We start from the raw sequence: 26225 nt of genomic DNA on the forward strand, positions 1-26225 counted from the left end.
ATAGACTTATACAGAAGGAGTGAAAAATGAAAAATTTTTAAAATATAACATATATATTTTAAATATCTTACATTAAAAATTTCTTATATATGACATTATATATATATATATATATATATATATATATATATCTCAGAGAGCCCGGCAACCTACAAGAGTATCCTGCTCGCACAGGCAGAGCTTGGCAAACTCCCTGTGTCATATTCGATATGCCAAAAACAGTAACTGTAACGGGTTTCATATTCCTGACCATGAAAGAGCGTCCAATCGTTGGGAAAGACAAGTAAGTAGAGGTTGCTAAAATCTCGGGGCTGGGAGGAATAAAGACATTACTGGTGCCCGCTTGAGTAAATTGACAAAGAACGGGATGACAGTGAAAACAGTGATAAGGTGAAATGTAAGGTGATGCTATTCATTCAGCCACTGATTAAGCTGACTGAAGCAGGCATGAACTCCATCCACATTACTTTTTGTGTGTGTTTTAAATTTTTTTTATTGAATATCCGTGAAACAATCATGAACAAAGCTAGTCATCATTGGGTTTCAATTATGTAATGATCCAACACCCATCCCTCAACCAGTGTACATCAACAATGTCTGTCATTTCCCTCCCACCATACCCAACACCCCATCCCCAACCCTTCACCCCCAGCCTCTCTCTCTCTCTCTCTCTCTCTCTGTGTGTGTCTCTCTGTCTCTTTGTCTCTCTCTCTCTCTTTCCTTTTCTTTTTGTATAATATGACTTGCAAGACAGGTAGTAAGAGATCATCACATTTCTTCAGGACATTCAGTATTTTTATCAGGAAGGTAAGGCTGGAGTAGCTTTTTCAGTGGCAACTTTGGTTTGTGATGTGACTGATGAGGCTTCCAAGAGTCTAGGGAGGTGGTCCTTCCCGACCCTGAGAAAGCCTGGAGCTTTCAGTCACAAAACCTACATACCCAAATTTTCAGCAGATTGATATCTCAGTGAGATCTCTTCTGAGCTGGTGGAGTCCCACCAGGGGACTGGCTGGGGCATGCTCCCTCCAGGGCCATTTCAGATTATGGGAGCAAGCAGCTGTCACAGGCTCTGTTTGGGCAGGCACCAGGCTAATCTGACCTCTCAGTCTTGAGCTTTTTTGGGATTTATTTATGGATCTCTGAAGCAAGGTTAATGAGCTTGTTAGCTGATCAGGAAGTGGTTTTGGGCGTGGCTCCCATGTACCTGACCTTTGGTCAATTAATTTCTCAGGAAACTTGGTCCTGAGTTGTTGGTGTCCAGCCAGAGGCTCAGCAGCAATTTTAGGGCAACCGGAAGCCTGAAGGCACCATCAGGCTACTGATGCACTTCCCCCGCGGGTACAGGTTGACCTGCTGGCAACACCATACCCCTGATAAATGGAAAAATTTTAAATAGTTCATAATTTTATACTTATATTAGGTAAACTATACTTCAGGTTAAAAAAAGGCAAAGGCAAAAAATTAGAGATCATGTACTTATAAAAAAATCAACAAGAAGATTATGCTTTTTAAATTATACATAATATATGTTGTGTCTGGCATATCGAATATGCCAGACACAGTAACAACAAAGTCTCTAATGGAGACGTTACTGGGCCTGCTCGAGCAAATCGATGATCAACGGGAGGGCCTTTACCTTTATAATATATGCATTCAATAGAGAAGCACGAAAATATAGCAAAATGCATAAACAAATATTTATAAAGCTGTCACTGTCACTGTCACTGTCCTCCCGTTGTTCATGGATTTGCTCGAACGGGCCCAGTAACATCTCCATTGGAGACTTTGTTGTTACTGTGTTTGGCATATCCAATACATCACCGGTAGCTTGCCAGGCTCAGCCGTGCGAACGAGATACTCTCGGTAGCTTGCCAGGCTCTCTGAGAGGGGCGGAGGAATCGAACTTGGGTCGGCCATGTTGACTGCATGCAAGGCAAATGCCCTATCGCTGTGCTATCTAAAATAAAATATTTTGGAAACAATTATAGTTTTAATATTCTATTTACAATAATGGTAAAGGTAAAGGTAAAGGTAAAGGCCCTCCCGTTGATCATCGATTTGCTCGAGCGGGCCCAGTAACATCTCCATTGGAGACTTTGTTGTTACTGTGTTTGGCATATCCAATACATCACCGGGAGCTTGCCAGGCTCTGCCGTGCGGGCGAGATACTCTCGGTAGCTTGCCGGGCTCTCCGAGAGAGGCGGAGGAATCGAACTCGGGTCGGCCATGTTGGCCGCTTGTAAGGCGAACGCCCTACCCGCTGTGCTATCGCTCCAACAATAATGAAAAGATCACATAAATAGACAAAAAGTGAACAAGGGAAAAGCAATCTAAAATGATATTTTAGATGGAGATAAACTTGATAATTATACATTCATCACCAAAAAAAATTGAATAATGGATGCAATGGATTAGTTAGACAAAAATAGTAGCAAGAAGAAATTGCTTCATGATATTAAAAGCAAAAGCAGTGAAAAGGTTATTATGATGAACAATTTTGATACTAAAATACAAATAATATGTTTCAATTTTTTTAAATTTAGGTCTTTTCTAACAATCTTTTCCTTATAATATTGAATTTTTCTAAATTAGTATAATAATTTACATTTTAGTGGATTGAGCTAAATAGTTGTTTTTGTTTTCAAACTTTTTTTGTCTTTTTGTTTTTGCTTTTTTTTTTTGTTTGCGGGCCACATCAGTGGTACTCAGGACCAATTCCTGGCTCTGTGCTCAGGAATCACTCCTAGAGGGCTCAGAGAACCTTATGAAGTGCTGAGGATTGAAGACCATCATTTCCTGCAAAATTAGTATCCTAACCACTATTACTATTACTCTGGGTCTCTTTGTTCTTCTGAGTACTAATTTGTTGTTCAAAAAACTGAATTTAGAATTTTGGTTGCTGATATTATATTTGCATATTCTATTAACATGTACTTTGTATAAGCAGAGGTTTTATAGATCTTGGCTGAAAGAGATTTTAGGTAAACTGATTTTGATTTGCATAGGTTAAAATACTCAACTTCATCCACAGTGATAATGAAAAGGAAGTTCTGTCTATGAAAGTTTTGTCAGGTGAGTGGCTTCAACTGTGAGTTCACTAGAAATTCCAGCTGCATCATTCGGATAAGCACTGAGGAGAAAACTTGCTAAGGTGGAATTCGATGACAATTGCACTAGAAAATTGTAGCTCATTTGAGGGCAAAGTCATTTTGGTGACAAAGAGAATTCTGAAAATAGGCTGGATATTTTTAAATCAATCCTATGGTTCTCAGTTTTGCTCCAAATGAGTCAGTTCTATTAAATGCTAAAAATATACACATTATTTAGCAATCAACCATTATATCAAATAAGCTATGCAAGGAAAGCAATATATTCTCACATTATCTTCCTGTGCTTTTATAAAATATTAAATTGTACTCCCATAAATGCATATTTTTTTTGAAATAGTCCAACTTAGCAAGGTCAAAATTCATACAGTAGTTCTATATTTGAGCAAGAAAGTGTATATTATCATAGACCATTAAGAAATGTGTTATCTAATTGCATGTATTAATATGCAGGAAAAAAGGTTAATATAGTAATATACTAATCCTCACTATATAAATCATATTAAATAGACTAAAGATATTATTTTCACCAATTTTACCCTCTTTTGTCAGTATACACATGGGTCTATATCGTTTATTTATTTCATAGAGTTATGTATTGACCAAGAAGATTGTTTAAAGAATTTTACATTCCCACAAAGGAACATCCTTATGTTATCTTTCTATATATAGTTAAATGTTTCTTTTCTCCATTTTGGAACAACTACCAATCTATTCTTAATATCTGTATTTTTTTTTTTTACCTTTTCGGTCACACCGGGGATTCTCCGGGGTTACTCCTGGCTCTGCACTCAGGAATCGCTCTCCTGGTGATGCTCAAGGGACCATATGGGACCTGGGAATCGAACCTGGGTTGGTCGTGTGCAAGGCAAATGCCCTACCCACTGTGCTAACGCTCCTGCCCCAATACCTCTATTTTTTTTGTAAAAAATATTGTATAAGAGAATCAAGTATATTTTGACATGTGTGTCCATTACAATTGTGTGGATGCTTGAAAATGTGCAAGTGTATATTAGCCAGGATTGGACTCAGGGTCTACATATTCAAGGGTTCTACCTCTGAACTACAGCTCAGCACAATACTTAGTCTTCTATAGATAGTACCTTTAGGATTCATTTTGGGTAATATATGTATTACCCAAGTATGTATTACCATACATGTATTATCTGTGTATGGGCAATTGTGTGTATTACTCAACTCATGTTTATTAGAGATTAACATGGAACTACATGGATGAGGAATTATTTAGTCATCAATTGGTTAGTTTTCTTTATTTAATTAGAAATAAATTTGCTGTCTATCTCTGTATAGGTTTTATGTGAATGTAAGATTCTATATGAGCCCCACTCTTGAGAATTATTTACATATTTTGTATGCAAATCCTTTGTTTTACATGTGATTTGTGGGTTTGTTCTTATGTTAGTTTGTGTGTATGTAACATTTTTTTTTTAATTTTTTATTCTCTTTGGAACGAGAATGAGGGGGAGAAGCCTAGCTGTCCTCAGAAGTTGAGTTGCTGGAGTCAGGAGTCAGCCCAAGAGACAATGCAGCATCAGGAGCTGAATTTTGGTTTCATACATACAATAATTTCCCCAGCCCACAGAACTAGCTCTCTGAACTAATTTTTAATTTTTAATTTTTTAAAAAGGATATTTCTTAGATGAAATTAAAAATAATTTTGCGTGAGCTATCAATGTTTTCTTTTAAACATATTGCTTTCACTCTCTTATATTAAAACCTATCACCTAACACTAGGTTTAGGTCAGAGAGGACTTTTACTTTGTCAGTGGTTTTTAAGTTTTACATAACACGATTTATTTTTGTCCATTTTTTACCCTTTTTGGGTTTTTTTTGTTTCAATTTGCCTGTGCTCACTAATTTTCTGCCCCATCATAAATTTCTATACTTTTTTTTCCATTATCTTCTCTATTGCTTTTACCATTATGGTATCGCTAGCAATTATCCATGATGCTAGAATGTGCATCTTTAAAATATTAAATAATAGGAAATTTTTTACATTTATTGATGTGGAGTTATTTAATAAATTGTTTAATGTCATTATAATATGTGTTCAAGGGAGAACACAGGGTTCTCCAGAGTGGAAAAAGCAAGATTATAATCTATCATGCTTAATGTTTATAATATTATCAGTCTATTATTTGTTCCTCATATTATGTTTCTTGTATAAAAATACACTATAATACACAAAATTATAAATATATTTATTTAGTTATTTTATATATTTTTCTTCTAAAGTTAAGGTTTTATCATGTCATTGAGTGTCATGTAACTGAACATTTAGTTCCTACATAACTGTTCCAATGATGAATTTTCTCAGTTTCTGTATGTTTTCAAATGTATTTAACTTTTATTCCTAGAGAATTCTTTGGCAGAAAAATACCATGTTGACAATTATTTTTAATTTCACATTACAAAATTGTATTATTGCCCTCATAAATCTTCTTTAAACCCAAGCCAGAGAGATAGTATAGAGGATACACCATTTCCCTTGCATATGGTTAACCTGGCTTCAAACCCTGGTACTTAAGAGTAATCACTCAAGGGTAAGCTCTGAGTACCACTGACTATGGCTGGAAAAGACAAACAAACAAACATACAAAAATTCTTTTCCTTAAACCAATGTAAATTAAAATGTCTATTCTCAGATTAAAGGTGGTTTTTTTTTTTATTATTTAGGAAACCAATGATAAGAGTTTATGTTTATGTTTTAGGTATACAATGCTTCCACTACAAACCATCAATTGTCAATATCCTATTTTTTTATTAGTAGAAGTTTGCACATTTTTATAATTATGATCTATCTTGGGCCAGGTTCTGGAGTTCAGACTGGGCTGGAGCAGTAACACAGCTGATAGAGGTTCAATTCGTCTCGGAGAGCCCGACAAGCTACCGAGAGTATCCTGCCTGTACGGCAGAGCCTGGCAAGCTACCTGTGGAATAATCGATATGACAAAAACAGTAACAATAAGTCTCACAATGGAAACGTTACTGGTGCCCACTCAATCAAATCAATGCACAATGGGAAGACAGTGCTATAGTACTATGAGCTATCTTGCTTAATGTTTACAATATTATCAGTCTATTATTTCTTTTATTTTTGACTATTATTATAGTGTGTGTCTGTATGTGTATGTGTGTGTGTCTTAGTTTGTGTGTAAACAAGATAATTTTTACAGAAACTTTGAAAGATGTGAGGAGAGAGAAGAAATATACAAGGGAGAACACAGGCTTCTCCAGAGTGGAAAAAGCAAGCAGAGGTACACACAAGTGAGAATGCATGTTCAAAGGAGAACATAGCTTGAAGAGCAAACCTATTATATATTTTTATTTCGAAAATATTATATTCATTCCACCTTTTGATTATTATTTTCTTTTGTATTTTCTTTCTGGAGTTGCTATTTGTAGATTTAAAAAATTTCATATTGTTTTCTTTTCTGAGTTTTCAAATATTGCTGAATTTATTGATCTTATTTCTTTGAACAAGCAAAAATTGCTGTTAGTGGTTGTGGTGGTTGTATGTATGTGTATGTGTGTTGAATTTGGACCACAGCTTGCAGTGATCAGGAATTTTGGCTTTTTGCTTAATGTTCACTCCTGACAGAGATAAGGAACCATATGTAGTACCAGGGGTTAAACGGGGAAGGCTACATGCAAGGAAAGCACGTTAATTTGTGTACTGTGCATCCTACGCTATGTGCTTATCATTTTTTGAGACTCTTTATTTCATCTGTTTTGAAACTTTGCAGTTTCTCTTTGATTTGGTCAGTAACTTCACTCACAACAGATTCTTTCTTAATGTTCCTGCATATGTGTGACCAGGTGCAAAATCATTTCTTTGAAAAAACAAACAAATATCCTAGGAATTTTTTCTGAAATAGCATGTATCAATTTTTAGAGGGATAACTCATGGCATTACTGTATTCAGGTTACCTTATATAATCAAAAATTTAAATGATTACAGGCTGAATTTCAGTATCTATGAATACAAATATATTTCTGCTTTATCATCACACCTAGGTATAACTATTTTAAGTTCTAACCTATCTCAGATGTTTTAAAAGCTCCAACAATACATGAAGGTTGACAAATCATCATTTTTTCCCTTCCATTCTCAGGAGCTCTCAAGCTTTCATAAGGCTATATCTCTCAGATTTAAATAAAACTTGGAGCCTCTTTTTAAAAATCTTGAACATCACCCATTTAGTCCCCTGCATGTAGAACTAGAAGCAAGTCAAAGACTGCAAAATTCATTTTTTTCTTTAAAAAAGAGAAAAATTTGTGAAAATATTTGTCTTTTCCTTTTATTTTATTTTATTTTATTTATTTATTTATTGAGCGGGGAAACTTAGGGAACACCTAGAGATGCCCTGGGCTTCTTCTGACTGTGGCAGACATGTATTCTACTATATTCTCTGATCCAGTGTTAGTTTTTCATTTCTCAACAACACAAAACCTTGCTGATGCCTGTAAAACAATTTGGCTCAATCTTACTTTTTTCATTCCTCAATGATTCAGAACCTTGCTGAAGTCTGAAAAGCAATTTTACCAGTTTTTCTCACTGGCCTCATTAGGATAGTTTTTTTGTATAAACCTTAATAGAATTCTCCATTATATGTCATTATTTCACTCACATAATGGTTTAACTAAAACTAAAAAAAAAACTTCATTTAGTTTCTTTAGTTTCAATAGAACTCAGTGGGGGAAAAAAAGTTATATTATTTGAAACGCTTTCATGAATTTATTTAGAAACTCTCTTATCTTTAGAAGATTAAAGTTTGCACTTCTCACCATTTTTGTAACTGTGAAATACGCAATGCATTTTATTTTCAATTGTCAATTGCAACTTTAGAAAACAAGTAATTACAACACCAAGTAATAGGATTAAATGATTTATTTTTTAAAAGAAGAGGAATTCATTAAGTATAAGCTATGCACAAAGGTTCTAATCAGTCGGCAGCTATTTTAGTCATATTATCATTTAAATTTTCTAAAAACAGGGTGTTGGTATCTTTACTTTTCAATTTACAAAACCTATATCATCTAAACCAAGTAAAGTGTTGCATAGTTCTATAAAATCTTTTTTCTTCTTGTGTGGGGGGGGGGGGGGCGACGTGTTGTGTTGCTCAGAGCTTACTCATGGCTCTGCACTTAGGGATCAGTTTTGCCAGTGTTCCAGAGAACGTATGCCATGTTGGGGATCAAGCACTGTTTGGCCGTGTACAAGGCAAGTGCCTTATCTATTGTGCGATCTTCCCACCTCTAGAAGTTCTATAAAATCTTAAAATCTTTACATAGTAGATATAGTGACTTTACAAGTTTTTGACTTTCTAGATTTTTAACTGGAAATAAATGTTACTTATTTATTTTCATTTTGGATTATATTGTTCTCTTTCTTTAGTAAAACCCAATTCACTTTTTAGTAGCTCACCTCATTAATATGTATTTATGTTTCTTGAAAGGCTTTATTTTTAAATTATATTCTGATGATGCTTTATGTTTAGTAAAACATCTCTTCTTGTGCCTTCTATCTGTCCCCCCAACCCCCCAAAGAAAAGATGCATTGTCCAAAAGGTATTTATTATTCTCTGGTACTTCCAGGTCAGGATATACCTTTCATGTGTGAGTACTATTTTAGACCCCTTTATTTTAATATCTCTTGTTCACTTTTCATCCTGTTGCTCTTCGATTTGCTCAAGTGTGCACCAGTAACATCTCCATTCATCCCTGTGGAGTGCTAGTGTAGCTCACTGGTGTCTGCTCACTCCAGGAACACGAAGAACCTCAAACTATTCCTTCAGGGTCGTGACAAAGATGTCTGATCATCTCATAAGTGGGTGGCCAGGCGTTCTTTTGAAGTCCTGTAGAATCCATTCGGTAATGGCCCTAGTTCAGCAGTCATGTCCAAATATTTTAATATGAACACTGTAGCACTGTAGCACTGTCCTCCCGTTGGTCATCAATTTGCTTGAGAAGGCACTAGTAATGTCTCACAACAAATTGTGAGACTTGTTGCTGCTGTTTTTGGCATATCGAATACATCATGGGAGCTTGACAGGCTTTGCCTTGCAGGCGAGATACTCTCAGTAAGTTGCCATGCCCTCCGAGAGGGACTGAGGAATCAAACCCAGGTCGGCTGCATGCAAGGCAAATGCCCTACTGGCTGTTCTATCACTCTAGCCCCAATGTTTTAAAATTATCATGTATTCTGATTCTTCAGAATAATAGATGCATACCTGTTTATTTACAAGTTTCTATAGAAAGTTTAGAATATGTATATTTTATGGTCATATTTAAATCTTAACATGATCAATACAACTTTACTATTATTCTAAATTGCTTTATTGTTTTCAGGTATTTTTGACTGAGTACACTGGACCACTGCTAATATATCTCATCTTTTATTTGAGGACTCCATATATATATGACATCAAAGAAAGCTCTAGAAGATTACGCCACCCGGTAGTACAGTAAGTAATAGATACGATAAGTGTAGATTAAAATGATGGACAGTAAGCAGACATCACTTAATAGGTAGGTAAAGGTAAAGGTCCTCCCGTTGATCATTGATTTGCTCGAGCGGGCCCACTAACGTCTCCATTAGAGACTTTGTTGTTACTGTGTTTGGCATATCGAATACTCTCGGTAGCTTACCGGGCTCTCCGAGAGGGGCGGAGGAATCGAACTCGGATCGGCCATGTTGGCCGCTTGTAAGGCGAACGCCCTACCGCTGTGCTATCGCTCCAGCCCTATCACTTAATAGAAGAATTTTTAAACATAATTAAAGTGTGTTCAATTTTTGCAGCTCGGATAGAGAAGGGAACACCAAGTAAAGGGTGTTTGGAGGACTTGCTCGAGATGTGAGACATGTGCTGAAAGTAGACTATAGACCAAACGCAATGGCCACTCAATATCTCTATTGCAAACCACAACACCCTAAAGAAAAGAGAGAGCAAAAGGGAATGCCCTTCCATAGAGGTGGGGCGGGGTGGGGGGTATTGGGGGGGTGGGAAGGCAACTGGGTTCATTGGTGGTGGAGAATGGGCACTGGTGGAGGGATGGGTACTTAATCATTGTATAACTGAAACCCAAACACGAAAGTTTGTAAGTCTACAACTGTACCTCATGGTGTCTCACTAATTAAAAAAAAAAGTATCTTCAATTTTTGTAACAATGAATTGTTAATATATTTATATATAAATTTATATTTATATATACATATATACAAATCATTCATTGACTATAAATCATTCATAAATAAATGAATGATTTATATATATATATTTATATACATGTATATAAATGGGTCAGAGAGAATACAGGGTTTAAGATACTTGCCTTTCTTGGGTCTGACCCTTATGTGATCCTTGATATACTGCAAGTAGTTTGATTCCTTGTGCACCACAAGAGACAAAGAATAAGCCCTGTGCAAAACTACCCCTTTACCCCCCAAAATCTTTAAAATAACTTGATTTACAAATTCAGAACTATTAACTGAATTTTAGTATAATACCTAGCAATACTCTTATGGAAATAAAAATCTTTGGAAGATAAGACATATGAAAAAAGATTTACAGTTTTTAAATTAGAAGCCATGTATTGAATGATATAAATGTACCTCTAAAACTATAGGCAACATTTTATAGGAAAGGAAGAGGGGCACTATTTATAAGCCAATTTTAATAAATCATACTTAAATTTTACTTTGAAATTAAATAGTAAAATAAGACGAGGATAATTATCAAAGTGTATCATATAACGATGGCAATTAGCATATTGTGCTAAAAACTTCTAGAATGAGATAAAAAGAATATTTTTTTCAATATAATCATTGGGTTTTATTTTGTTAAAAGATGAAAATAATTAAATACTTAAAGTTTAGTGGATGAAGAAACAAATTTAAATCATAGATATGAATGTTTAAATATAGAGAACAATGGAAAGTCATTTTTAGATTATTTTATTCTTGAGTGTTTGGTGTTTCCCAACAGTTCTAGGTATCTCCAGGACAGCAGGAAGTGTTTTTCATCACATGGTCACATGGTATAAGAGGTCAAACCAAGAGTTCTGTGCATTCAGACATGTATTCCAGTTCTCTCAACTATCTCCCTGTAGCACTGTAGCACTGTCCTCCTATGTTCATCCATTTGCTCGAGTGGACCCAGTGTGAGATTTCTTGTTACTGTGTTTGGCATATTGAATATGTCACGGATAGCTTCCAGGACTTTGCCCTGCAGGCAAGATACTCTTGGTATCTTGCAGGGCTCTCAGAGAGGAGCAGGGAAATCGAACCCCATTGGCAGGGCTGGCTGCATGCAAGGCAAGCGCCCCATCTGCTGTACTATGGCTCCAGTTTATCTCCCTTAATCACTTAATCACTTAACTTCCCGTTAGCGGGCGCCAGTAACGTCTCCATTTGTCCCTGTCGCGTGCTAGTGTAGCCCAATGGCATCTGTTCGCTCCGGGAACATGAAGGGCCTCAAACTGATCGTTCATGATCTTGACAAAGAAGTCTGACCATCTGGTAGGTGGGCGGCCACGCGGTCTCTTGACATCCCGTGGAATCCAATCAGTAACAGCTCTAGTCCAACGGTTGTCTTTAAATCTCATTACGTGACCAGCCCATCTGATTTTCGACACCTTGGCAAATGAGACAGCGTCCCTGATCCTTGATCGTCGACGGATGTCAGAACTCCCGATTCGTTCTCTCATTTGAGTGAAACATGATATTCCAAGCATAGCTCTTTCTATTCTTCTTTGGGAGACCTGAATGGTGTTCTCATCTTGTTTGCGTAGGGCCCAGGTCTCTGAGGCATATGTTAATGCAGGAAGAACAGTGGAATCAAAAAGATGTGCCCAGAGCCGGAGGTTCTTCGTCCTCTTAGCTATTTCTTCGACGTTCTTGAAGGCGTTCCAAGCCGCTCTCTTCCTCCTGCGCAGCTCGGGTGCCAGGTCATTTGTCATGTTGACATCTCGACCTAGGTACACATAACTGTTGCATTCGGAGATGGTCGTTCCATTGAGAGCAAATGGGGCGTCAGGAACAAGGCTGTTTCTCATAAACATTGTCTTCGTAAGATTCAGCTGTAGTCCTACCTTTCCACACTCACGGTCAAAGTCGGCCAGCATTTGTGCCACTTGGCTGATGTTTGGTGTTATTAAAACAATGTCATCAGCAAAGCGGAGGTGGTGTAGTTGCCGACCATCTATCTTCACTCCCATTCCTTCCCATTCCAGTCGTCGCATGATGTTCTCGAGGGTGGCACTGAAGAGTTTCGGTGAAATGGTATCACCCTGCCGCACCCCTCTCTTGACATCAACGATCACTTCTTTGTAGAATGGTGAGATCCTGGTAGTGAATCCGCAATACAGCTCACGGAGGATCCTGATGTATTGGGCTTGAATGCCCTGATTGGCTAGGGCTTCAATGACCGTTTCCGTCTCAACAGAATCAAAGGCCTTCTTTAAATCAATGAACGTTAAGCAGAGCGGCATCTTGAACTCCCGAGAAACCTCAATGAGCTTGGTTATCGTGTGGATATGGTCGATGGTGCTGATCTCCCTAATACCAAAATATTTTACTTCTTGACTCACATTTCAAATCCACCTTTTCCTATTTCTCTTATTAATACAAGAGTGGTGACAGTGGGACTCTTTTTGTTTACAGTTTCCCAGGGTCTTTCATTTTCAAGAATGAAAATACTGAGTAATAAAGACTAAGCTTATTAGAAAACTGAAGAGAAAGAAACTCCCCAGCAGGGAAGAAATTTAGTATAAGATCAATTATGGCTGGTTTTGTGGGTTTTTCTTTTATAGGAAACTAGACCTTTGTGTTACTTATCAAATTATCAAAGAATTCTCATTGGTGTCCCAGAGATACCTTGTTAATTTAGGGCCTATTTGTGTTGCAAGATAAGGTTAACTTCTTAAATTTTCATTTGGACTGGTGGGAACTATCTTTTTTATTTAAGACCATTTAGTCACATATTTCACCACATACCCAGGTATTGCCTTTGTTATCTCTTTGTCTCTGACAAGCCCCAGAGCTGGGGCAGAATTTATGGTCTTAAGAAAACGAAAATCACCTAGCCTCAGAGAAACTCTAGGAGTTGCCTGGAGTGTCTGAAATATAGACTTAAATGAGTACAATGGAGTCACAAGCAACACTGAAGAAGAGAGAACCTGTGCCTTTTTCTCTATTCTCAGCATTGTAGCAACACTAATCTCTGCTCTTGTGCTGAACTTTATATGAAAGAAATTTCACAAAAGAGTTTGTGCATATGTTATTCCTCATCCTCCTTTCTTATCCTCCATTCTTATGGTTGTTTTCTAAATTTAGTCAACCTTCAAGTAGAAGCTCCAAAATTTCACATTTCTTAGAGTGGTTTAGCTATTCCCTACCTTTTTTTTTATTAAAAAAGCAAATACTCACACTTTTGCATTTTTCGTCTATAGAATTAGTAGTGTACTATGATAGTTGTACTTTGATATCTCCTCTATTTCTTCTGCTTAACGTAATACCTATATAGTAAAATAGGATTCTATGGATAGGTGAATAAATTAAATATGGATTTAATCTACATTAAAGTTACTTTTATAGAATGAAAGGGATGAACCTAACCTGGTTTAGAATTCTGAAATCTCTTTTTTTAAGAAAATGGTTCGAACACTTTTCTTTGTTTAATGGATGTATGAGTCAGCTTTTAAGTAGCAAATCTGAGGACTCTTCATATGCAAATTTTTCATGGCACAGAGCAGTTTGATACTTTGTAGAAGGAAAGAGAAAGCTTATGTAGTAGAAGCAGGAAGAAAGGCAGCACAAAGGCAGGTCAGCACCGCGGGTTTGTTCAAAGTCTTTTACATGATGAACGTTCAATTCATTTAGAAAGAGTCCGTGGCAGAGAAATTAGAAGGAGAGTAATTGCACTCATTTTTTAAACTATACATATAACTTCTGCCAGATATGTAGTTCAGTATATAAAAAGAACGCCTTTTTTCTTTCCTGTGGCATTCTCAAAGGAATTGACTGACAGTTGGTTACTATTCTTAAGCACAAACACAGCATGTTGTATAACATCTTAGTGATAAATGTATCTATGCCACATTGTTTCAAAATAGCAAATATGTTGAGTTTATGAAATCATCTCAGTATATGTACACACAAACAAGGAAGCTACTTTTGAGTATGCGTCTCATAGAGAGCAAATTATTATAACTCTCCCAAGGCAACCTGATTTCAAGAGAACATAAAAATTCAAATGTCATTTAGAGTTGTCACTGACTCAAATGCTAATACTCCAAATATTTTTTGAATTATAGAGTTGAAAGTATTATTCTGTCTACTTGTTTTAATCCACAGGTGACTCTCCATTAGAAAATTATTTCAATCACTCAGATAACCCTGACATTGGAACTGAGGCCTAATTTGCCTTAAAATCTCTATTCATATCAAGAAATGAAAAGGCTTCGCACAGGTGCTCTTTATTCTATCAATAAATATTAACAGATATATACTCAAAAGAGCCAGTCATCTTCATCAGGAACACAGTGACTTCAAGTGACTGCAGCTAGACTACATTCCCCTCAGTGTGTCAAAATAACTTTATTGGGGAAGGAAAAGTAGCCCAGAAGCCTTTTTTGCATTTAGAATGCAGTTTAACTCTCTGTCTTGAATGCAACAGCATACCTTAGAAGTTTGAATACTTTATATCCTGATTAAATCACCCTTTTCCTCCTTATTCCCTTATTTATAATCATCTCTTATACATCATATAATATATATGTGTGTGTATATACATATATGTATATGTGTATATATATATATGGGCTGTGTGTATATATATGTATGTGTGTATATATATATACACATATATATATATATACACGCATATGGGCTGGAACGATAGCATAGCAGGTAGGGCATTTGCCTTGCACAAGGCCTACCTGGAATACCCAGGTTCGATTCTTCCACCCCTCTCAGAGAGCTGGCAAGCTACTGAGAGTATCTTGCCTGCACGGCAAAGTCTGCAAGCTGCAAGTGACATATTCAATATGCCAAGCACAGTAACTAGTGTCATGATGGAGACGTTACTGGGCCCACTTGAGCAAAGTGGATGAACAATAGGAGGACAGTGACAGTACAGTAACGTTACTAGATACTGGATCTGATATATATATATATATATATATATATATATATATATATATATATTCCACTTTTTTTTTTTGCCAAGTTTTCTACTAGGCCTCCTGAATCTCTGAGTGTATTAATAAAATTTCTTACTTTCGGTGCTAGAGCGATAGCACAGTGGTAGGGCGTTTGCCTTGCACGCAGCCAACATGGCCGACCCGAGTTCGATTCCTCCGCCCCTCTCGTAGAGCCCAGCAAGCTACCGAGAGTATCTCACCCGCACGGCAGAGCCTGGCAAGCTCCCCGTGACGTATTCGATATGCCAAACACAGTAACAACAAATTCTCCAATGGAGACGTTATTGGGTCCGCTCGAGCAGGGGGGACCTTTACTTTCGGTGTCTTGTTTGAACAAAGCATTTAACATTTGCCTCAACAGAAAAATAGTGCTGTGTCTTCCTAGCATCTATCTAGAGCTTGGGCTGTGGTTTCTTTCAAAATTGTAATATTTTGAAACATGTATTATAAAGGATAAGACATGAAAATGATTGGAAAATATAATCATATCCAAGTCTATTTGTGGATATTCAATAGAGCTAATGCAACTCAACTAAAATTAAAAAGAGTATTTTGAGATGAAATATACTTGGTGTTATTAATAATGTGAAAAAGCAGCATTTTTCCGAGTAGAAAGGTACAGCTATATACATAAATGATGGTTTCATGGCTCTCTTGACATAGTATACAACAAAGGTGTGAACTACTTTATAGATAACGTAACTTGAGCTAAATTTTTTCATTTAAAGGTGACCATAAAATAATTGTATACTTTTGTAAAAAATAGAAAATTTCATTACTCTGGTATGTAGATAAACTTTCAAAGAAAAAAAAAGCAGATTGGTTAATTCCCTTTAACTTCTTTAAAACTCACAAAGCAATTTCTATACTAGGAAATTTGCTTTTACTTGTCTTACCTTCTAGAAAAGTGTTCCCCCAGATATCTACATTGCTTGTTCTTTCAGGAAGTGTCTATTGTTCAATGATACACATATCATATAGGATGTGTTTTTCAACATATGTGCACAATTATATCCATATCATAGTGGATGTGTTCTATAAAATGTGTGTCTAATTATTTTTATGAATTATGATTATGGTAATTTCACAGATGACTATTAATATTGGTTTATATTCATTTGTTTCCACTAAAGTCTCTATCACGAAGTCAAAATCACTAATTCAGTTCTGCTGCTACTGTATTGTGTTTTGAGAAAGAACAAGTTCATTTTTATGCTCAGTTTTTATTGGTCTATGCATATGCAATGTTTGATTCAAATTTTTGATGACTAACTATTGTTGGATAATATTGGGTTGTCCTGGCTTTTCCTTCAGGGAGCTTCTGTTTATCGAGTTACTCCCACAACAGTGCCCCTGAGGCACACTCAATTCCATTAAGCACTAATAATCCTATATTACTTTTCCCTTTCCTTTATGTCATTTGCATGGTTTAGCAATGTCCTTTTTGTATAGACATAGAAAGACAGTTGATGCTATGCTTTTGTAACATGGGAGTTAACTGACTCCAAATAATATTTATTCCCGGGCATTCATCATATTTACTTGGCATGCCTTAGTTGCCATTACTTCCTGACATCCCCCAAAGAAGTGTCCTGACAAAGGGGCTGGATGGACCCAGGGCAAGCTGTAAGCTATTCTAGCATCAAAAAGAGACAAGCTAAGTGGTATAAGTAGTGTGCAAGTTAAGAGTATGGTCATGAATAAACTGTCATGACCCAAAAAGAAGTAACATAATAAGGACCATGCTGGGGTGAGAAAAGCATGGCCTGAGGACTGTGGTCTGGAATATATAATGAGATGTTCCCAGGAAGAGTCAACCTTTAAGCTTAATATATCTCTCACTATGTTCATACAAAATGACTAGAAATATTATAAGAAGTAAATTTACTATGAATGTATAAACGGATTACTAGCTGAAGAAAGGAGAAAGCAATACAGCCTAGAAGGAATCCTGCCCTTGAACAGATCTCTTAGTAATCTAGAGTGCTGAACCCTCAGATGAGAATTTGTCCTTGAGTTAATCTCCTAGAACTTCCCCTGAAGGAGGGGCTTTACGTCTGTTTGTAGTTATGATAATGTTCAACCCTACCTATGTGTATCCCACCCTTCATAATTTCTACATAACTATACTGTAAGGAGTAAGAGGGAACTAGTCTAGAACTATGATAAGGACTATGAGAACTGGGACTAGGACCAAAAAGGACCAAAACTACCACCACGATTGTGCTGAAAGGGGAGAGATCAGACAACTCTACGGAGGAGAGAGAAATAAACCGGCTACCAACCAGCCTGGGGTGCAGTTCCCCTGTTTCTCCATTTCCGGTTCTTTGTTCGTCTGTCACTGTAGGGCGGCCAGGGGAACAGTTCTTGGACACTGAATACTTGAGTCCTGTATGCCCCACACTTCTTTTAAAACTCACAAGTCACCCTTTTACAAATTTTTACGCATTCGAAAAAATAACAAATTAGATCCATTTGTATTAGAAAATACGTTCATATGCAAACCCAAAAAGTAAACTTCTATGCACAACACATATCATTTGCTTTTAGTTTTTGATTTGGCGGCCATACCCACCAGTGCTCAGGGCTTACTTCTGACTCTGTGCTCAGGGATCACTCCTGGCAGGACTCTGGGAACCACATGGGGTGCTGGGGATTGAATCCAGATTGATAGTATGTAAGGCAAGAGTTTCCCCCACTGTAATATTGCTTCAGCTGTATATTTACCTTAAAAATAGTATATCGGGGGTAAGCATATGACATAATCGGTAGAAAATATCTATCTATATCTACATATGTATATCTATCAATGTGTATCTCTCAATATACCTATACCTCTATATCTATAGCTTGATAATCTCTACCAATTAAATTACATTGATAGCACGTACAAGGACTTGAGATTCGGTCCTAGCACTCAGGATAAGAATTACCTGATGAAGCAACAAAAAGGGAGATTAACACTCAGGAATGGCTGAGATTAGTACCAGGAATTTTGCTCCATGAATGGAAGGCCAGCCACACGTTCTAGGTGAAAAGAAGCTCAGATAGAGAAGAGAGCACCAAATGAAGGGTGTTGTGAGGACCCTCCCAGGGTGGGAGAAGCATGCTAAAAGTAGTCTATAGACCAAACATGATTGCCACTCAAAGCCTCTCTTGCAAAACACAGTACCCAAAAGAAGAGAGAGAGAGAACAAGGGGGAATACCCTGCCACAGAGGCAGGATGGGACGGGGGGGATGGGTGGTGGGGGGGATGCTGGGACCCGTGGTGATGGATGACGGGAACTGGTGGAGGGATGGGCACTTGATCATTGTATAACTGAAACCCAAGCACAAAATTTGTAAGCCTATAACTGTACCTCATGGTGTTTCACTAATAAAATTTTAGAAAAAAAAAAAAGAATTACCTGATGTATCCCTGGTGAACCCTGAGCATCACAAGGCTAAAAACATCACTGGGAGTAGCTGACAGGTTTCACAAACAGCCCTAACTGTAGACCATTAAAGTAACAAAACAAAATAAAATAGAAGTTTTTATTTAAACAAAATAAAATAGAGTGAGGGGCTAGAGCGATAGCACAGCGGTAAGGCATTTGCATCACAAGTGGTCGACCTGGCTGAGCTGGGCTTGATTCCTCACGGAGAGCCCAGCAAGCTACTGAGAGTATCTCGCCCACAGAGAAAAGCCTGGCAAGCTACCCTGTCTTATTCAATATGCCAAACACAGTAACAACAAGTCTCACAATGGAGACGTTACTGGGCCAGCTCGAGCAAAAATCGATGAACAATGGGAGGACAGTGCTACAGAGTGCTTTGTGAGTAAGGTAGAAGCTTTGAACAATAAGAGTAAAAAAAAATATGTAGAGGCAAAGAAGACATTGCAGGGGCTGGAGAGATAGCACAGAGGTTAGGGCGTTTCCCTTGCATGCTGCCAACCCAGGTTTGAGTCCCAGCATACCATATGGGCCCCTGAGCACCACCGGGAGTACTCCTGAGTGCAGAGCCAGGAGTAATCCCTGTGCATCGCCAGGTATGACCAAAAATGGAAGAAATAAAAAAGAAGACGTTGCAATTTTAGCTAGGTGAAAAATAAATACACTTTTCAAAAGCACGTAACTGACTTGATTGAAAATGAAACACAAAATTATTTTTTAATTTATTTTGACTTACTAGAAGACAAATTGACAATGAAAAACTAAATATTGCCCAGAGAGATAGTTCAGGAATTTAGTCACTTCCCTTGTGCTGGTTGACCTGGTTTGATTTCCATCACTGCATATGGTCCCTCAAGCACTGTCAGGAGTAATTCCTGAACATATACTAGTCAGAAGTGGCCCAAGAATCCAAGAACCGGAGAAAAAAAAGGGGGGGGGGAATTGGGGCCGGGGGAGAAGAAAGAAAAGAAAAAGTAGTTCTCACTATTACAAAATACCAAATACTTCTAAGTAGGTTCTGAATATTTTTATAACTAACAACCTGCTTAAACATCGAAATGTTTTATTATGAACACATTTGCAATTACTATATTTGTTCATGTTCCTGGGGCAGGTGTGAGCTTATTTTTTATAATTGGTATTATGGAATATTTCTAGTGTCCTCAAAATAAATGTATAAACTATTGAACATTACTTTTTATTGTTTAATACTTGCATAGCTTTTCAAATATTAAAATATTTGTGCTTTTCATGATCAGAAATAATATATTTGAAATAGCATATTGACACAAAAGCTTTTAGTAAACTAAAAATGTATACATGAGGGAATTTAGATTTTTAGAAGAAAATTTAAGTTTTTTGTTTTTTTTTTCTTTTATTTCTTTGAAGCTTGGCCTGCTTTTGCCATTGTATACACTACATTAGATATATTTTGGAAACCTTATTTGTCCACAAAGTCTCTGCAGGACATTCACCTTTGAAAAATTTGATAAAGGTAAGTCTCAATATGCTTGCTTTTTAAATTATTATTATTGAGAAATTTAATTGGATCATATATAAAATATTTTAGTTATTTGTTTCCCCTCAAGCCTAGATTTTTATTTTTGACTATAATTGAATAGCTTAAAGCAGCTTGAATATTCTGATCCTGAAATGACATTTGCTGGATGAAATGTTTCACTGATGCTACTGTCAACCGAAAGTATATTTTTTAAATTGTGAAATTGCAATAACTTTCTTCTGCAAGCCACATTATACTCAGGCAGCTATTAATTATGGAAATGCTTCATCAGTGACTTCACATTATCTAAATGCCAATGAAGAGGATAGATCTCACATACTAATACTCTAATAAATATACATTTGTAATTAAATGATGATAGATACCCATATTTAACATAGTTTTAATGCAGTTCTTTGTTCTAAGAAATGATCAATGTGACAGTTTACTCATTTACTATATATATTGGATTTTATTTTTATGGCTTTTTTTCTCAAAAAGTACAGCCACTATGTAAAGTTTAAAATAATTGTGTTAGTGTTATCTAAAAGTTACTTATTGTAAAGACCTTAGATGAACTGATGGTCATGTGCATTTAAATGGTTAGACATGAGATAACTATGTATATCAAATCCCTGTGAATTAACAATATGGTAAGTTTGTGAGCCAAACTATACTAAGTAATTATATTTTAAAAATGAATTTTGAAAGAGGGTTATATGAGGAGATGCAGGGAAATTTGGATCATTGATAGAGGGAAGTTAACACTGGTGGTGGGTTTGGAGTTGCAACATTGAATCTCAATATTGTATTTCTAAAAGCTTTGCAAATCATGGTACTAAATAAACAAACAAATAAAAATAATATATTACTAATCTGTCTAAAATTATTTGTGAAAGCTTATAAACCAATTTTAGACTGTAAAAACAGTGAGAAAATTATGCAGTGAAATCTGGATATGAATCATCAACCAAATGGAAAATTTGGAATATTGAAGTAGTTATAAACATCACACAGACCATCTATTGCATTTGAAAATGTTCAATTCTAATTTATTTTAATTTCTTCTTCATTTTAACAATTCTTTTCAGTAAGATTTAACCCCTTACAAAAATCTTCTTGGTTATTCAACAAATGTATGTTTTCTGAAAATTTTAACAAGACAGGCACTTAGTTATAATTGTACAAATACCAACTAAATTTCTTAACTACATCAGAAATAATTGAACTCAATATTTATTTTGAGATATTAAAACTTATATATTGGTATAAGATTAGTCTTATATCCTAAGATGCCTAAAACAAGTTGATACCCTTTTCAGTCAAGATGCATTGCTGCCAATGATAAAATAATCATTTCATTAATTTACTGCTGGGAAAAGGATTATTTGTGTATTACACAATAGATATTAATTATTTTAATTGTTTTATTATATTTATCACTTTATATAATATAAGCCTCCTTATATTATATCACGTGAGCTGACCTAGGGAGCATTTGAAAGGGGGACCATGAGATATGGGTGGAGGAAATTTTTCACTCTGGTGGTGGGTGTAGTGTCAGAACATTATATGTATAAACCTCTATAATTAACTAGTTGTAAATCACTGTCTCTCAATAAAAATAGGGGACCATATTCTTAAAGATTTCTTTCTGAATTCCGTTCTTACATTTAACCATTTTGCTAAATATTCACTTATAATTACAAAACTTAAATTAAAAAATGCACATCCTTGGTAAGGATTCTTCTAAAAATGTTGCTTTATTGATAATCATTCCATTGATCCAGTTTAGAAAAATTTCCATTTTTTTCTGTAAAAATTATTTCACTGTGGTTCATAAATGCATTAGTGCTTTATAAATACATATATATCAATTTTCTAAACATGCAATTACTAAATTCTATTTTCTATCTTTTTTAAAGGGTTGTGCCTTTTATTGGGGATTTACTACTTGGATTGCCTACTACATTAATCATCCACAGTATACACCACCATGTATGTAAAATCTCTTCTTAATCTACTAAGTTGCTGAAACAGATTCTTGCCTAAACTACATTGCAATGATGTAAAAAATGTACTTAAACACAAAAGCAAAAATCAAGAAAATATGTTTTATTTTTTCCATATCATCCTCCATTAAAATTATATGTAAACTTAAAAGACCAAATCTAACTGACATGCTTTGATTTTATTTCCAATAGAAACTCTAGCAAAAATATGAGTTGATGTAGATCTCTGAAATTACAAGTAAAAATTTAAAAGACAAAATTCTGTATAATTATATATATTCAATCTTTAGTTGTTTAAAAATATTTAAGTATTCATTTAATTATGATTCAATATAAAAATTTTATGACATATTATTTACTCTTGATAACTTTATTAAATGGCTTGGCACTTGGACTGCAGAGATAGTACATCTGCTACACACAGAGCCAACTCAGGTTCAATCTCCAGCTCCACATATGGTCTCCCCAGCACTGCCAGGAGTGATCCTTGAGTACAGAGCCAGGAGTAAGCCCTGAGCTCTTCCAGGTGTTTCTCAAAACAAAACAAACAAAAGCTTGACTTGACTCTTGACTCTTTTGGCTCTTGACTCATATGAAACAATTCGGAGGAAATTGCTCAAGCGGGCCCAGTAACGTCTCCATTGGAGACTTTGTTGTTACTGTGTCTGGCATATCGAATACTCTCAGCAGCTTGCCGGGCTCTCCGAGAGGGGTGGAGGAATCGAACTCGGGTTGGCCATGTTGGCTGCATGCAAGGTAAACGCCCTACCTGCTGTGCTATCGCTCCAGCCCATTTGGAAGAAATGTGCATAGTTAATCTAAATTCTCAGTTCCCTATTTCCAAGAAAACATACCTGTCTTCCTCTTAATTGAAGAATATCATTTACCTCTCTTTCACTCTTTTTGGTTCTTTTTTTCTGCAGTGGACATTTGTCTCTTCATATTTTTCTCTAGTCCACAAAGCACACTTTGCTAATTTGAATTATTACAAGAGGTGATATAATGACATTTATGGGATAGTTGTATTTCAAATTCTTATAAAGTTGGAAATAAATAGAAGTAAACATTTTAGAATTTGTGAATAATCAAAGCCAACTTAATTTCTTAAATTCCAATATAAGGAATTATGTTAAAGTATTTGCTAAGATCAAGAGATCTAGTTTATCGTGTTAATAGTAATTGATTCTAATGCCCAAAACAATTTTTGTAGTATTTACTAGTTTTAATATTAAAACTTAGTTCTAAAATACTAAAAATCAGGACATAGAAATGTTTTCTATACCATGTTACTTTGAGTTTTAAAATATCTTATTAGATGTTGTACTTTCTAACTTTAGATCATTTAAATGATTTAAAGATATCTGCATTTCTGATTTATAGATATCTGCATGGGAAAATTCTACACTATATTATCAACTATGTGAATTATAATAGAAGTTGATTGTGTTAATATATGAAAGACAGCTCCAAATGAGCTCATTTCCAAAAAGTTATCCTACTGAAATTTAGAGCTTATCCTGAATCCAGGGGCTGGAGAGATAGCACAGCGGTAGGGTGTTTGCCTTGCATGCAGCCAACATGGTCGATCTGAGTTCGATTCCTCCGCCCCTCTAGGAGAGCCCTGCAAGCTACCGAGAATATCTCGCCCGCATGGCAGAGCCTAGCAAGCTACCCATGATGTATTCAATATGCCAAGCACAGTAACAACAAAGTCTCCAATGGAGACGTTACTGGGCCCATTCGAGCAAATTGATGAACAGTGGGAGGACAGTGACAGTGATCCTGAATCCTAGTATAATAATTCAATATATGGAATTTAGGAGACTTGTTGAGTCAAAATGGATATAAAGGGATTGTATAGAAAGAACACTAGGGACAGCATAACAAAAAACTGAATTTAATGCAGAATTCTTCAAGGAAACCTGTGGAGAAGTTTGCTGGGGAAACCAGCCACCATATTTGAGAGAAAAGTCTCACAAAAAATCAAAAAGTAGTGACTTATTTGCTAGCTAGATTTTATGACACAATCAGGGAGCCCTATGGAGTGAGCCAGAACTGTTAAAAGCATGGAACTTTTCCCTGTGTGTAGGGATTGGTGGTTTAAAAATTGGGGTCTTAACCTTACTTTTACAATATGTGATCCTAAGGCAAGAATTGAATCAGCAATTGGTACATCCGCAGTTTCCTGCAAATTGTAAAGTTCTGAACCATTTCAGAAAAAGCAGCCTGAGGAAATTCCACCATCAAGCCAAGGCAGAGCCATGATAATCTTAGAGGCATCGACCAATACTGTAGCACTGTAGCACCGTAGCACTGTCCTCCCATTGTTCATCGATTTGCTCAAGCGGGCACCAGTAACGTCTCACAACAAATTGTGAGACTTGTTGTTACTGTTTTTGGCATATTGAATATGTCACGGGTAGCTTGCCAGGCTTTGCCATGTGGGCGAAATATTCTCGGTAGCTTACTGGGCTCTCCGAGAGGGGAGGAGGAATTGAACCTGGATTGGCCATGTCGGCCGCATGCAAGGCAAATACCTTATGCACTGTGCTATTGCCCTTCACCAATACTAGTTTAAATAAAACCAGTCTTTTCTGAATCCACATATGACTGCTGAGACTAAAGAGCAGACACAGACCTAGTGTTGTGTAAAGTGTCCACATTCGAACATTGTTTAAAGAAATGCATTTGGTTGGAACCCAGGTATAGTCATACTTAGGGTCGCACCAGACTATACACCCCAGTTTGACTTGAACCAGCCTTACAATTTAGAGACTGCCAGGTATGAATAAATAGATGTATCAAACAGTATTATTAACCATACATAAATTAAACTGAAAGAGAGTCTGCTTGTATATCATGATGCAGATTCTATAACAGTTTTGAAGGTACCTGAATGCTTATTAAAACTGGAATAATCCTCACATTCGTTCATCAGAATGTAATTCAAAATGAGACATCAAGTTAATTTTTGTTTGTTGATATTTATGTAAATAAATGTGTAATTACATTTTATAATTATGTAATTACATTATATTTGTAATTACAAATCGTAACTACAAATTGTAATATGTAATTATGATATTTTATATCTATGTTGCAATATAAAGTTATGTATGCATATATAGTAATACAATATGTATATAATTATAATATATTAAATTATATTTATGTAATTACATTATATTTATGTAAAGAAGTATAATGTAGAGTTACACATACTCCACATATAATCTGAAGAAATGCATCTGCTAATACAGATAATGAATTTATAAAATTCTATTTTCTAGTAAATTTGTATGTTCTAATTTATCTGTCATGAGTACAGTGACTTTAGAATCCTTTAAATTCAGCTATGTTTCTTACTATGTTTGTTACTATTCCTGCAATTTAAAAATATAAAATAATGTAAAAATATTTTTTATTTTAAGAAAAGGACAATATTATTTCTCCCATATATTTATTTTTGTGATAAAAATGAACTCTTCAATTATTGCCTGTAAAAAAAATAAGGCTAAAGGTGAATTTATTATTATTGACAAAGGTTTTCTTTAAAAAATATTAAAACTTAAAAAGATTAAAAGCAAAAAATGCTAGATCATGCTAATGACAAATGAAATAGATTAGATTGGTCTTCAAATAGATTTAATCTAAAAATTAAGTATATCTTCCACTTGTATTCTATCATTAGACTATTATGAAAATACACATACAATAAAAAATTGTATGTTTTACTGAAAAAGTATCTGCAAAAGCAACTGCATATTAGAGTAGACAAGAGGACAGTGATACTCATAAAATTGTTTATATTATGTCCACACTATGACAGTCCATAATGTGTGTTCAGATAACATCTTTGTTTTTCTGCTTCCTAGCATTTGGAAACAGACAAATTACAGTGTCTGCTATAAATTTTCTGGTATGTATTTTTTTTTATTATTTTCT

The 26225-nt window shown here is 35.7% G+C and overlaps 1 protein-coding gene across 1 annotated transcript in view; it reads left to right on the forward strand.

Moving 5' to 3' along the window:
• The window catches only part of TECRL (trans-2,3-enoyl-CoA reductase like), a 75386-nt gene that overhangs the window by 29542 nt on the left and 19619 nt on the right, over positions 1-26225 (forward strand). Inside the window, exons 5-8 of the mRNA XM_056111321.1 lie at positions 9480-9595; positions 20157-20262; positions 22194-22266; positions 26156-26199. Coding sequence (XP_055967296.1) covers positions 9480-9595; positions 20157-20262; positions 22194-22266; positions 26156-26199 — 339 coding nt within the window. The remainder of the gene's footprint in view (positions 1-9479; positions 9596-20156; positions 20263-22193; positions 22267-26155; positions 26200-26225) is intronic.

Source organism: Sorex fumeus, unplaced genomic scaffold (genome assembly GCF_029834395.1).
Source record: "Sorex fumeus unplaced genomic scaffold, SorFum_2.1 ptg000013l, whole genome shotgun sequence".
Classification (NCBI taxonomy): Eukaryota; Metazoa; Chordata; class Mammalia; order Eulipotyphla; family Soricidae; genus Sorex; species Sorex fumeus.